This window comes from Pseudophryne corroboree, chromosome 4, assembly GCF_028390025.1.
Source record: "Pseudophryne corroboree isolate aPseCor3 chromosome 4, aPseCor3.hap2, whole genome shotgun sequence".
Lineage (NCBI taxonomy): Eukaryota > Metazoa > Chordata > Amphibia > Anura > Myobatrachidae > Pseudophryne > Pseudophryne corroboree.
Window position 1 is genome coordinate 509,010,756 of NC_086447.1, and position 14,531 is coordinate 509,025,286.

The 14,531-nt window shown below is 38.3% G+C and overlaps 1 protein-coding gene across 5 annotated transcripts; it reads left to right on the plus strand.

Annotated features, from left to right (window-relative positions):
- The first annotated feature begins 1,135 nt into the window (after positions 1-1,135).
- Positions 1,136-14,206, plus strand: VGLL2 (vestigial like family member 2). 5 transcript variants are annotated; one of them, XM_063917204.1, is made up of 4 exons: positions 1,136-1,469; positions 2,886-3,189; positions 7,245-7,763; positions 13,154-14,206. In XM_063917204.1, exons 1-4 carry the CDS (start codon positions 1,389-1,391, stop codon positions 13,195-13,197), a joined length of 948 nt encoding a protein of 315 aa, XP_063773274.1. In that variant the 5' UTR covers positions 1,136-1,388; the 3' UTR covers positions 13,198-14,206. The 5 variants fall into 5 exon arrangements, with proteins under 5 accessions (XP_063773274.1, XP_063773276.1, XP_063773275.1 ...); XM_063917206.1 differs by lacking the exon at positions 13,154-14,206 and adding an exon at positions 7,869-8,242; XM_063917205.1 differs by having other exon boundaries at positions 1,138-1,469; positions 13,293-14,206.
- Positions 14,207-14,531: the final 325 nt, after the last annotated feature.

Consider the following 14,531-nt stretch of genomic DNA (forward strand, 5'->3'; position numbering starts at 1 on the left):
GTCCTTGTAGACGGCTGCGTTGACTCTGGACTTAATAAAGCACAGTGGACCAACACCAGCAGAGGACTTTGGACCACTGAGCAACAGATCAGTTTTTTTTCTTGTCAGGCAAAGGCCATTCAAAAGTATGGGGGAGCTTCACAAGGAATGGACTGAGGCTGGAGTTAGTGCATCAAGATCCACCACATACAGACGGATCCTGGACATGGGCTTCAAATGATGTATTCCTTTTGTCAAGCCGTTCCTGAACAACAAACAACGACAGAAGCATCTTACCTAGGCTAAAGAAAAAAAGAGAATGTATGGGGCATTGCCAAGAGAAAGATGAGAGACATGAAAGCGAACAAGGCAAAAGAGCTGAAGGCCGCTATTGAAACATCCCGGTCATCCATAACACCTCAGCAGTGCCACAGGCTGATAGAACCCATACCACGCCGCATTGAGGCAGTAATTCATGCAAAAGGGGCCCAAAGCAAGTACTGAGTACATATACATGACAATACTTTTCAGAGGGCCGACATTTCTGTATTTAAAATCCTTTTTTTTTTTATTGATTATATGTAATATTCTAATTTTCTGAGATTTGGGATTTGGGGTTTTCTTAAATTGTAAGCCACAATCATCAAAATTATAACAAATAAAGGCTTGAAATATCTCACTCTACATGTAATGAGTATATATTAGTTTCACCTTTTAAGTTGAATTACTTAATCAAATGAACTTTTGCACCATATTCTAATTTTCTAAGTTTCACCTGTAAGACCTCTGTATAATATATATATATATATATATATATATATATATATATATATATATATAATGTGTGTAAGCAGATTGATAAATATGGATAATTACATTGAAACAGTAAATTAGTCAATAAATGAAACCTGTCATCTCTTCAAAGAGCTACAAAAACAACTGTTTAACCCTATGCTCTCCTGACTACAGACAACCATAACAAGAGAATAATCTACTTATAGCATCTCCCGACACAAGGACACAATAGCAAACACAAGACTGTGTGATTGGTTTCTTGTTTCCCCACCTCTCCTTGCCCTCCCTCTTACTCTTCATGTCTCAGCCAGCCTGCCAGGACCGTAATGACGCGCCTGCGTGAGATTTAAATGTCCCCTCAGCTGCCGGCTGGCTGCTGCACTGTGCTCGTCCTATGCTGGAGTCAGTAGTGGTCTGGATCGCGGACTGCAGCAGACGGATATCTCTGCCAGGTATCTCACATATGTTGCTGCTCCAACTCCTGCCACATGCTCTAAGGGACATTTACAGCTGAAGGGTTGTCTATAGAAGCCACACTGGACCTTAATGAACAAACACACGAAAAATACAAAGATTAACCCCAAAAAGCATTAAAGCAACAACTGTGACTAGCCATGAGCTGTTTGGATGTAATGTACCAAGTGTATGGTCCTCCTCAGTCTTACTTTGCAGCAGCGTATAGTCCTTACCACCAGGTACGTTATACAAGTGACAATCCTGCGCTATGTACAAAGTCATGGCTGCATGGTGATCTGCACAAACTAACCATGTATCAATGTGCACTTAGAATAACCTGCAATAGAAATGTTACATTTAGAGCTGATGTCTAGCTATAGATATATTGTGAAGTTGGCTGACACACTGCCCAGTTCTGGAGGTGTCAACATGCTGCGATTTGCGCTACACGTAATTAAGTGCAATTGATAGTAGTATTTACTTACTCATCATGCTGAGAGCAATTAGTCATAGCAAAGCAGGTGCAGGAGCTATTTCTTATATTTCCCAGTTATACAGCGCAATTTAAAAGATAGTAACCTATATTATAGCAATAGTGTGACATCGGATACATTGCATTTTTGTTATAGTGTGTTAAGATCATACAGGATAATTAATTCGTTGTGTCTTCAGGTCTCTATTGTACTTGTGTCATCATAAAATACTTAAATCTGAGAGATGCCAGTCTGTCTGTGGGGCTGCACAGCCGTGTTCCCATAGCCCGCACCTGTTCTAGTCCGTTGCATGTCATTCCGTGGTGAAAGGCATTGCAGACAGAAATCGGAGCAGTGTCCATTGTTTCCTCCCCTCCCGGACCGAAGCGCAGGGAAGCACGCATTTGCGCTGTTTCTGCATTGCTTGTCTTAGTATGGGGAAGAGCGCTTTATACGCTTGGAGGAAACACAAGTAAGTGCTAGGATACTTATTTATAATGCGTTTACTTGTGCAGTGACTTTTCCACAGGGCTTGAGAAATTGTTACATCAGTATGTATTGCTGATATAATAACAGTGGTCTAAAGTATTTAATAATATTAATGGTGTTTCTTCCAAAATCTGTATTTGTTTAGATATGGATTACTATGTATAAATGATTCGTTTTGATTTATTATTTTGATTTATGAACTGTAAGCTGATTGCGTTAATGATCTAGATGAGTATTTTCTTGTTAAGTAAACTGTATAATGCTTATTGTGAGATTGAAACTCAGACAACTTTAGTTTAATTCTGTATTAGGACCACTAGCTAAATCTATTAAGGAATTTATGGGAGTGCAGGGCTGAATATGAACCTTTGTTTACCAAATGGAGAGATGGATAACTAGTGTGTCAGGTGTGGCAAGGGCTGAATATGAACCTTTGTTTACCAAATGGAGAGATGGATAACTAGTGTGTCAGGTGTGGCAATACACTGTACTATCAATACAACACTGCATGTGAGACTTGTTACCCAGCCTTACTCTACATGAGGGATAGTTGGCGCTGACTAAACCGCCTTAATGCAAAATGATTTAATTGCTCATCGTTACAGTATTAGAGATACACTGTAGTGTTGCGTTAGTTGCTGATATGTTGCATTCCATACGGCTGACACTAACTTCTCTGATTACATTGTACAGAAACTAGCCTTTTACTCGAAGATGCAGGAAGCCCCAGAGAGTGCCAGTAGCAGCAGCGCCAGCAGTGCCAGTTCCTTCTCCAGCCATGCACCAGCCAGCATTAAGGAAGAGGACTGCAGCCCGGAGAAAGAAAGACCCCCAGAAGCAGAATACATAAACTCCAGATGTGTCCTCTTCACTTATTTCCAGGGAGATATAAGCTCGGTGGTGGATGAGCACTTCAGCAGAGCACTCAGCCTGCCCAGCAGTTATTCCCCCAGCAGTGCCAGTGCCAAGACGCCACGGAGCGCCAGCTCATGGAGAGGTGAGCGGAGCAAAGATAATAAATACACCTCATTCTGCCAAATAATCTGTTTTGTGGTGTTGCTGTAATAAATGAAATCGTAAGGTTAACGTTAATACTTCGAGTATTGATGCGTTGTGTATACAGTAATGTACCATAACTGATGCGTACAGCTGACGCTCTTTACCTTGCGCACGGATATTATGCGCCCTATCTCAGTACATCGGATCTGCGTTCAGCGCAATGTTAGGCGATAGATAGTCATGCGCTTAAGGCAGCAAATCCCCAATAGGTGACATTTCTGGTTTTAATTGTTTAACTTCCCCAAGATGCAAAACAAACGTTCCAAGAAATTGTGTCGATTTGTTAAAATTGTTGGAAATCATTTTATTTGTGTATGTGTGCACATTAGTATATTCTGCACATTATTACAATGATGCAAGTAAAAACTGCCTGTATGTTATAGATTCTAAAACTAAAAAAAAGTATCACTACAAGTTTATTAGACTTCAATAGGGCTATGGTTAGTAAAACATTTCATTATATATAGCACTGTTATAAGTGAATATTGTGTCATTGCGTTTATTTAGCACTGACATATAGCCAAGGATCTGGGTGAAACTTTAAAAGTGATTATGTGCCAAATTCATTAGAAGAATAACACAAAACGATCAATTATTGCTCTGTTTTGTGTGTTACAAATATATCATTCATTAATCGGTGTTGCTCCAGCATGTCCATTCTCTTTTGGCCTGATACTTAAGCACAGTAGATTTTAATTTCTGCGTTCTTAAAGCTGCAATAAGTGTAAATGAATGTCTGCTGTGATGAGATGTAAAAACAGATCAGTTCTGAAGCCTTGATTATGTATCTCTTTAAAGAATTCATATTCTTATTTGTACACGTTTTTCATATAAAAGAATAATGTATTTACTAGAAATAAAAGCTCTGCTATCATTTGTTTAGAGCATTTACAATATAGAGTATAATCTTGCCATCTGGGTCCTCTTACTGTACCTCTTTGTCTGTCTGTTGTGACTCAGTCTTGTTTTACTACTGTAGAGTGCAACAGAATATGCTGGCGCTATATAAGTAAATGCTAATAAATAAATAATAATTGTGAAGGTTTGTTATTGTCAGAGGCAGCAATTGAGGCAATTGACACTTTGTTTATTGACCCAAAATATACAGAAACCTCTCTTTATTCAGTTTTGGAAATAGTAATATTTAACCTTGCATTGATGAGTTGGAATGTACAGATAACATCATATATCACAGTTTGGTTGCCATATCAGTTACTCTATCACAAATGTGTATGTGGATGAGCAAGTGTGCTGTGCTTTTATTTACTGATTACTTCAGTGAATTGTCCACATTGTGAGATGACGACACACTTATGAGGTGATACAAAATTCACGGCAGCCTACAAAACTAATGATTTTGTGAGTGACACTCTAATCCATAGTCTTTGTCCCTTCTTCTAAATACTAATTTCAGATTCCACTTAATAAAACGATGTTTGAAACTTTTAATCATTCACATTTGACACAGTGATATTATTCAGGACATGTAATATATAGACACAATCTGAAATGGTTCACTCATGTTTAGATGTACATGCACACAGTGCATTCTCTGTAGCTGCAGATCTAAATGCTTATCTGTCATGATAACTGGAATAAGTTGTATACCAATCCTTACTTCATAGCATGAGGGTGAACATAACAAATGCTCTTGTCACAGACTTGTATATTGAAGACACATGTTGATGCTGAAACAAGAAGTCGTTTTATTTAGTGCAGATACTGTATGCCCCTTTCTCAGTCCACTTACACAGTGCAGCATAATAGTGCTCCTATGGGAACATTTCCTCAGTCATTGGTCTGATTGTTGGCTTCTTGGTCCATTTAATTGAGAACACTGGAATTAGAGGAGAAGGATTCTGCAATAAGTCTGCACCAGTAAAATACTGTATTGTGGAAGATGGAATAGGGGTGCCTTCATGTTCTGAGATTCACTAAACATCCTACAGCCAATAGATGATGTTAGCCAGGCTTTTCTTCCTCTGGGTATATAGTACATATTGCTCTTGTTACAAACATGTATTCAAATGTTGGACACCCTTTTTGTGGCAAGTATGTTTGTCATAGGAATCCTCAGTGACATGAATGGTGTAAGGATTTTGTGTGCTTTGCTGTAGCTTCTGTTTCTGATGTTTCACACTGTCCACTTTTTTTGGGTTATGCCAGCATACAAACCATGGAAGGGTGACATTTGAGGCAGAGGGCCAAAGCAACAAATAATCAAAGATCCTTTACTCTGTCCATTTCCTGAAAGTGTGATTTTCAATAAATTGTATAATACAAATTGGGATGCAAATTCCATTAAAATGAGCACATGTTGTAGAAGTGTTGATCAGAACATACTTGGTGAACATTATTGGACTACTAGCATATGGCACATCCCTAATAGAAGCAGATGTAGGAGTAATGTCCCAGAAATGTTTTCTGGCATTTTGCAACTACAAAATATATGGGGTGTCTTTAATAGATTATGCAACCATATAGGTTTCCCTCTTTTTGTTGTAAAAGTGTAGATACCATGGCGATGTCACAGTAATCCTTTATATTGTATATTGTTATTATTCCCTAATCATCATTTGTAAATTGCCCTCAGGGTCACCAGAGGTTTATTTCCATGAACACATTTCAGCTAAACTGTTTATTTACATTTCTGATCTTTATGGTTTCAAGTTCAGTTTATGCTGTTTTAGAGTATTCTTTTCCTACTAGAAAGTGTAAAGTTTGTTTGCATGCCAAGCTAGTCGGGACCGCTGACAAAGTTACTCATTCTTTTGTATTCTCTTCTCTATTTATCTATGCTAATTGATATGATATTCTAATAATATAACACTGACAATGGACATAATGATTAAGAAGGGTTGGCGTGCTGCTTGCACTTACGATTGCATGTTTGGATTCATGTAATACTTGGCTCTTGTGACTATACTTATACTTGTTCAGGATTTGTGATCATCTGTTTTAGGATGATTGCCTTTTAATTCTCTAGGGATGGTGACAGTAGATCACTGGGCACTTACATGTTTAAATATAATGGGGGGATGTAATAGGGTGTGAGAATCAGAAAGTAAGAGATTTTGTGAGAGTTCTCCTGTTTTTTTTTTAAAGTGGCAATCATTTACATGGCAAAATCAGGTTGATTTTGCCATGTAAATGATTTGCCACTTAAAAAAAAAAACAGGAGAACTCTCACAAAATCTCTCACTTTCTGATACTCACACCCTATTATATTCCCCCCAATATCTAAATAGTCTCTTCACCATTTGACAGCAAAAGAGATTTTCCTGCTATTGCATTTGGATAGAAAAGTTGTCACTCCAAAGAAGGCAAAGTGGCCTACAGCAAAAGAGATTTTCCTGCTATTGCATTTGGATAGAAAAGTTGTCACTCCAAAGAAGGCAAAGTGGCCTTTCTCAAATACAAAAAGAAAAACTATTCATATTGCTGACATATATATATATATGTGTAAATTATTAATATTTTTATTTTGTCCATTTTAACAATTCAGTCCAGGTTTGGCATTGATTGATCTGCTGATGACACCTATCATTTCTTACTGATTTTAACCCTTTAAATGGAATTACCAAACAAGTGTACACCACAATACTAAAAAATCTCTCTCTGGGTGTTTTTTTCTTGAGTCTGGTGATCACTGAGTATGACTTACTTGTAATGCTGTATAATTTGTTTTAGATTTTGTTTAGTGATGTTTAGTAATATTTCTGTGTTACCTTTTCTTTGGATATTTAGATGGACATTTAGTATATGTTTTGTGAAAAACATGCAATTTATTTTGGAGCCTACACATTGTTAATGCTAAGCACAGTATTCTAAACTATATAAAATATATGCAGTTCAAATGTTTGAGGCAAAAGTAAGAATAATATCAACTGATCAGTAATAGGAATGATAGAGTTTATGTTTTATTTTTCATCTCACGTTGTGTTACTTTGAATAGCAATTGCATAAACCATCAATTTTTTTGTCTTTCCATAGACCCTTCTTTTCCAATGAGTCAAAGAAGCTTTCCTCCGTCCTTCTGGAACAGCAGCTTCCAGCCGTCTGCAATCACAGCTCCTTCATCACTGGGCAGCAGCCTTGGAAATCCTCTAAGTGGTCCGCACACAGAAATCTCCCTTGGAGCAGATCACTATTCCCCAGCTTCTCTTCATAGCCATCTACATCAGGGTCCACCCGAGCCCTGGCATCATGCACACCACCATCACCACCATCACCCATACTCCATTGGGGGAGCTATAAACAGTCAGGGATCAAGTTACCCCCGGCCTGGCATGCATGAAGTTTATAGTACTCACTTTGATCCTCGTTATAGCTCATTAATTGTCCCAGCATCAGTCCGACCCCACAGGATCACCCCTGCTGGAACATCGGCAGCTGCAGCACAATGTGACCTGGGCAAAGGAGAACCATCTGCCTCTGCATGGACAACTCCAGGTCCATATCCTGGTCCAGCAGGAGACATGGGACAAAGCCTTAGCCTTAATGTTGATGCAGGTAAGCAAGGACTGATATTCACAAATCACATCTACAAAAGTTGTATTCACCATTATTATATTAATATACTGAATATAAAGGGGAATATCATTTTCTCATTTGTAGAAATGCTTTATGCTAGAAGATAGAAAGCCATGCCAATATAGTGGAAAAGAAAATGCATACACACTATTAACATTGCTAAACCAGTTCCTATCCAGGAGAAGTCACTTCTTGGAAGTTACTGCTCAGGGAGTACTGCAGTGACTTGAAGGGCTGCCATGCAAATATCTCTAACCTTGGATGGACTTGTACTGAAAAGGAATTACGTGTATTTCTATTGTCACTAGAAAGTAAATTACAAATAGCATTTGCCAAAAGGAACATCCTGACTGAGGTGTTGATTTAATCAAAATAGCCATACAAAAAAACCTATGAAGTCTACAAGTGGTAAAGTATATAGGGGTCTATTCATGAAGCAGTGAAAAGAGTGGAGACATAAGCCAGTGGAGAAGTTGCCCATGGCAACCAATCAGCATTGATGTTACGTTTATAATTTGCATACTATAACATTATACAGAGCAGCTGATTGGTTGCCATGGGCAACTTCTCTACTGGCATACTTCTCCACTCTTTTCACTGCTTCATGAATAAACCCCATATTCACACCATGCAAACAATAAAAGAGCGGCCGTTTCACATTTGAAAAATGCTGAAAACCTGTAATGGTGCCTGCAAAGCTGTTTGTTCGTATTGCTTACATTGCATGCCTCATAACTTGCATACATTGCATGCTTCATAACTAGAAATATATTGACTATAGTTTAATAAAAGGTCCCTTATTTTCGGCATTTATGTATATGTTATGTATTTGTTTCACAATCAGTGTTCCTAGTTTTTAATATTTGTTTCAATTAATTGTGAATTTTGACTCTATTTTTACTGAGTGCAGACATTATAGATTTCACCTATTTCTTTACTAACTTAATTTTCGTGCACTCAAATGTTTTATGTTCATTATCCTTAAAATGTTCAAAGGCTGTGCTCAACAACCCCAGTAAAGTCCCAAAATTACTGATTATGGTCGCTGGCACCAGAAGGAGGAGCAGAGAGCTATAAACACAACAGATCAGACATGACTCCTAAGTAAAGTATGTCCGAGCTGAAGGTGTATAATGAATGTGGTATCAGATTGGACAGGAGCTATAGTCTATCAAATCTGTTTCTGTAAGCATTACATCCTACTCCATAGAACATAATGCACTGGATAGTCCTTGTCTTCCAGCACTAGAAGAGGTTGATTATTCATTGATAAACTTTTAGGACCTAAATCAGGGTTGGACACAAAATGTCAACAAACGTGGATGGCTGCGGTAGCCAGATCTACTACCATAAGCCAATGCTAGTATCGGTATAGCCTCATGCATCCGGTCGTACCTCCCACTGTTTTTCCACAGCTGCAGTAGTCATCATTATAATTGGCACTTTCACCAGCCCTATGCTAGGAACAAGATATCCATCAGAAACATGTATACCTTCTCCATACGCACACCTCACACAAGCATTGACAATAGCAAGACAGATCTTTTCCATGCATTCAAAGGTAACTGCTCAGTTGCCACCCAGAATCTCCTATTTCAGGGATAAAGAGATACTGCCATGCACAAATCAAACCAGCCACTCTCGTATCCCCCCCGTCAAGGTGAGCATGCGTAGTATTTGCAGCACTTGCACAGTTGCAAATATTCTAGGGATATATTCTTTCAGACATGCATAAGACTCAAAATAAGATCCTTAAGGGGTATATTTACTAAAGGTCAATTTTTATTGATTTTTATCCCTTTCAAATTGAAAAAAATAGATCTACATCGATGATGTTTTTCCAGGGCTGAAACACACATTTACTGACATTTAAAAATAAATATTAAAAAAAATCAAATGTGTGTTTTAGCTCCTGAAACACAGCATCAATTAAGATTGATTTTCATCTATTTAAAATGTGTAAAAATCAATGAAAAAGGACCTTTGGTAAATACACCCCTTATGGGCCCTACACATTAAGTGATCCGCCGCCGAGCTGCCTGATGGTGAATACGGCCGACGGGAGACCCGGTGGCGGGGGGGGGCAGTGCCGGGGGGAGTGAAGTTTCTTCACTCCCCCCATCTCCCGGCTCCATAGAAGTGCAGGCAAATATGGATGGGATTGTCCATATTGGCCTGCATGCACAGCTGATGGGGCACCAGCGATGAACGAGCGCGGGGCTGTGCATCGTTTATCGCTGGTGCCTCCGCACTCAAAGATATGAACAGTATCTCGTTCATTAATGAACGAGATTGTTCATGTCTTTGAGTCTTATCTGCCAGTGTGTAGGGCCTATAAGTCTCCTTTGCCTAATCAGGACTGATTGCATAATTACATGTAGGCTGTAGTCATGGAATTGTGTTTATTGATAACACTGCATTGTGCAGTGCTACTTAGGAAATGATTGGAGCCAGTATGGTCTCCAGATACACACTGTACAATTTATCACACTTCTTTACTAATAGGATTAACATTGGTAAACTTGTAATGATATCTTTTCACAATTTATCCTTAATGCATTTACTTTCCATTTTAAAATGAACGATATGTCTTCTGATCTGACAGATTGGACTGATATATCTCTAAATTTGGTGGATGTGGGGCAGTGTGTATGCCTGATATGTGCACTAGCGATGTGGTCAGGATTGGTGTTCTGCACATTAAGCCTGACGATATCACTAGTTGCACCATGCATTGTAATGAAGGACGGAACAGTGATCATTGCGTCCCTCATAACATCGCTCAATGTGTACCCAGGATCCTATATGTCAGGATGACATATTGGCTGTGTACATGTTGCTCCATTGTGTACCCAGCTGTAGAAGCTGTTAGGTTTGTACTTTATCTCGCTTTTATTTTTATGTCTCTCAAAGCTTTTATAACACCCCCGGGCTCTTTCTCATTGCAGTACCTAAGAATTGTATCTAGGCCAAATTGCAGGAAAAACTACTAGGAAGATAAGTCAAATATGTTTCTCTGTGAACTCTTAAAATATACAAGTGTAGTCAAATGTAAACACTAGATCTCTCCATACGGCCTGATTCTGAGCGTATAGAAATGCCATTTTTATACAGCTTATCAGCTGTCTGCACATGTGTCTAAGAAGCACTGTGCATGTGCTGCGATTGCCGCAGAGAGGATTTACTCACAAAGTGAGAGACAGGCAAGGAGCATTTGGGAGAGGTTACTGAGTGGTGGCAAAATTGCAGGGGTATTGCAACTATTTTGGTAGCATGTTCAAGGATGCGACTGCCATCCTGTACTCAACTGCAGTTTATCCAGTGTCTTACGTCCTACAGCCATGCTGCATGATCATAGGGCTACACTGATCTTTGATAATTAACTTTCTGAATCCGACGCTGCATCTGTGTAAGCAAGTGCCGCGATGCCGCTGGTGGGCAACTCAATACAAATCCAGGCGGCTGCAGCATTAGCATATTTCCACACAGCCACTGTGTACACATTGGCAGCTGTGAATCCATTAGCTTCCATCTCTGTGTCAGGCCCATAGTCCCAACCAAAACCCACATCAAGTAATAAGATACTGGCAGTTCCTTTAGCACTACTTACTATGAATCCAATACATCTCAAGAAGTTACAAGAGCAATAAAAATGATCGCAGAATAACTATATCTTACACTAATCCTAGCTAGCTCACCTTAATATGAAAGCAAATAATATATACGTTATTTTAATGCATTAAAAAAATTCAACCAAACTGAATGCATTCAATCAAAAGCAGTAACATTTACAATTCATAAACGTGCATAGGTTCAGACAGTGCAAGCTCTTACTGGAGTTAATGCAGCAAAGTATAACAGGCATATATTCAAAGCTATTTAATGTTAACCAACTATTATTTGGCTTCTCACTTTCCTTTCTTCTGAATTGTGTTGGAATATGTGTACTGCCACTTGCAGTCAGTCATGTCACCCATGCAATGCATTCCTGCCCTACCCATTCTTCTGTGTTCTCGCTAGTTATATTCCGCTTTCCCTGGTAGCTTAACCATACATCAGGTTATTCATTTCATGATTTGATCATTTCAGTCTTCGTAATGGGTGGGATATTCAGAGTCTTGAAATTGCCAACATACTCATTCATAGTTTTATTGTGGAACACAAATTGTTATCACATTTCAAAGTCAAAACTTTCTAGTTTGAAGAAATACGAATAGCTGAAACAATTATTATCTACAGCTACTATATCTATATAGTCTGATGGAGTGTTGATGCTATAGGGGACAATTAGCATTGCCTTATACTATATACTGTGGATTCTTTCTGTATGGGGAATAACAATCAGGATGCACTGACAATACTATATATCTCATTTTCTTTGTTGGTGTATTCAGAATAATTATTTCCTACAAGAGCAATTACTTAATACGTTTCACTAATTATCTAATTTGCCAACCTTTGGACACAACAATTATCTACAATAGCAGTGAAAGTGAGTGAAAATGGTAAAAGGTGTGAAAGTGTGTCTCAAAAATTGTGATGATAAGGTGGAATGGAAAAAATAGAATAGTAAGATGAGATGGGAGAGAAAACAGAGCAGGGATGGTGGCAAGACACAAAAGGAAAACAAAAGATGATGGAGTGCCAGTGAAAAACTTCAGTAGTAGGTTTCTGAAATTAGATGGAGTAAGTTAAATAGAATGATGTGACAGGTTCAATGAAAATATAGAAATGCAGAGCTAAATCGTGTATTTGGAATAAAATCATAAGTGGTTATGACATGAAAAAAAAGAAAAGAAAGAAAACACAAGTAAGTTGATGGAAAAATTAGAAAGAAGGTACACAATGAGCATCTGGTCTTATACACATTGGAAGTAGCCAGTTTGTGAGAGGAACACATATTTCATGAGATTGCAGCCTACCAATAAACTAGAGGACCTTCGACACAAATAATCATGAGACACTATTTCCTAGTGAATTGGTCGGCGGCACTCTCAAAAATATCAGTTCAGCTTCAGCCTGCATTTGTGGACAACAAGGGCACTTAAATTTAGTGGACTATGCTATCCTTTTATGTACAAATATATATATATATATATATATATATATATATATATATATATATATATATATAAAATTTATTTATTAATTTTACCATAACCTATTTTTATATTACTCCTGCTCCAATCTCTTGCTATTTAATTAAAAAAAAAAATATTTCTAATACCAGAATTTGCCTGTTTCCTGATACAGTGGTGATCCTTACTAATTTTTCACCTTATCCTCAAAAATCTTGTACCTTTATTCACTCCCCCCATCTCATCCACCTGTCTCTCCTCACTCTCCTTCTCTGCCTCCTCCATTCCCAGGTTTACAGCCTCAGGATAAAAGCAAGGATCTGTACTGGTTTTAAAACCTGTTGCCTCTGTAGATCCTCTCTACCTTGTAGAATTGGTGGCATTCTGAGCTTTGGTTTGGTGGTAACAGACTTGTGATCTTGGTTTGCAGCTCGACGCTACACCTTCTGTGGAGGACCTCTCCTGAGCTGATCTTCTTAAAGACTCAAACTATTTGCCCCAAGGCCCAGAACACATGTTCCAGCACTAAGACTGCAGAGGATGGGAACAGGACTCCTTACCACAGGCAAAGCCGGAGGAGACACACTCATTCCTCCTTGCTCAAAGACTCCTATTTTTATTTAAAATATATTCAACAAAGTAATTGGTGCCACCAAAAATAGATATACATATATAATTATATATTAATATAAATTCACTCGCTTTCTTATGAGGGGAGTAAAAAAAATAAAAAGACTATTTTTGTTGTGAATATTTTTTATGCCTTGTGAAAATGTACTTTCCGAACCAAGCTGCCTGATGAACACAAGTCCAATGTATTTGTATTATTCTTATTGTGATTACATAAACAAAGCACACACAACACTATATACACTCAGACTATGGAAACAAATGAAAGGACTAAAGGTCGGTGGACTAAAAGCCTGTATGTGGACATACAATCCAGTCAGTTGTGAGTGGCAAGAATCTATCTAGGGCCACCTGCCCCAAGCTTATAGAAATGCAGCTGTTAGCTGGACAACTGTTCAGACTCCAGAAATATGACAAGCAAGGTGGCATTTCTCAGGGTTTAGCCCAACAATCGCATTTGATTTTTTTTTTACAAGAGAATTTTATGATGAAAGAAGAAACGCTTTAGAAAACTGACAGCCTTGTACATGGATAGAACAACTGCAGCAGAGTGAAAGGTGATACTCTGCAGAAACACATTTCAGTGTGGACAATCGATCTCTTCAGTGTGTGTATATGTTGCTGTCATCTTGTCACTTTAATTTGTTTGGGAAACTGTGAGAGATGTATTTAATTGTAAGGATTCTGCATTAAAATAGTATCTTCCTGCCCTTAGATGCGTTGATTACTAAAATAATAAAAATGTTAAAAAAAAGTAAGCTTGCTGAAAAGTATACCATTAACCTACAGATCACACAAGCGGCCAACACATCATTTCCATAATTGCTTTGAACTGCATTTATAGTATTCGCGGCAGTTTGATAAATCCAGATGGGGTATAGAACTTGCAATAGGAGCCCATACTTTCCATACCTATTTCAAACTCCTGGCAGTTGATGCAGTCGCCAACATGGATAAATGTTGTTGTTGTTGCACTCAAGTATCTGCCTGGGTGAGATTTGTGTGCACAGAAATATTTCAAGGGAGCAACCGCTTAATA

Excerpts from the sequence above, each read along its gene's own strand:
- VGLL2 (XM_063917204.1), top strand. The coding sequence starts at position 1,389 with ATGAGCTGTTTGGATGTAATGTACCAAGTGTATGGTCCTCCTCAGTCT. Across the intron at positions 3,190-7,244 it reads GAGCGCCAGCTCATGGAGAG|ACCCTTCTTTTCCAATGAGT; the intron begins GTGAGCGGAGCA and ends GTCTTTCCATAG. Across the intron at positions 7,764-13,153 it reads TAGCCTTAATGTTGATGCAG|GTTTACAGCCTCAGGATAAA; the intron begins GTAAGCAAGGAC and ends CTCCATTCCCAG.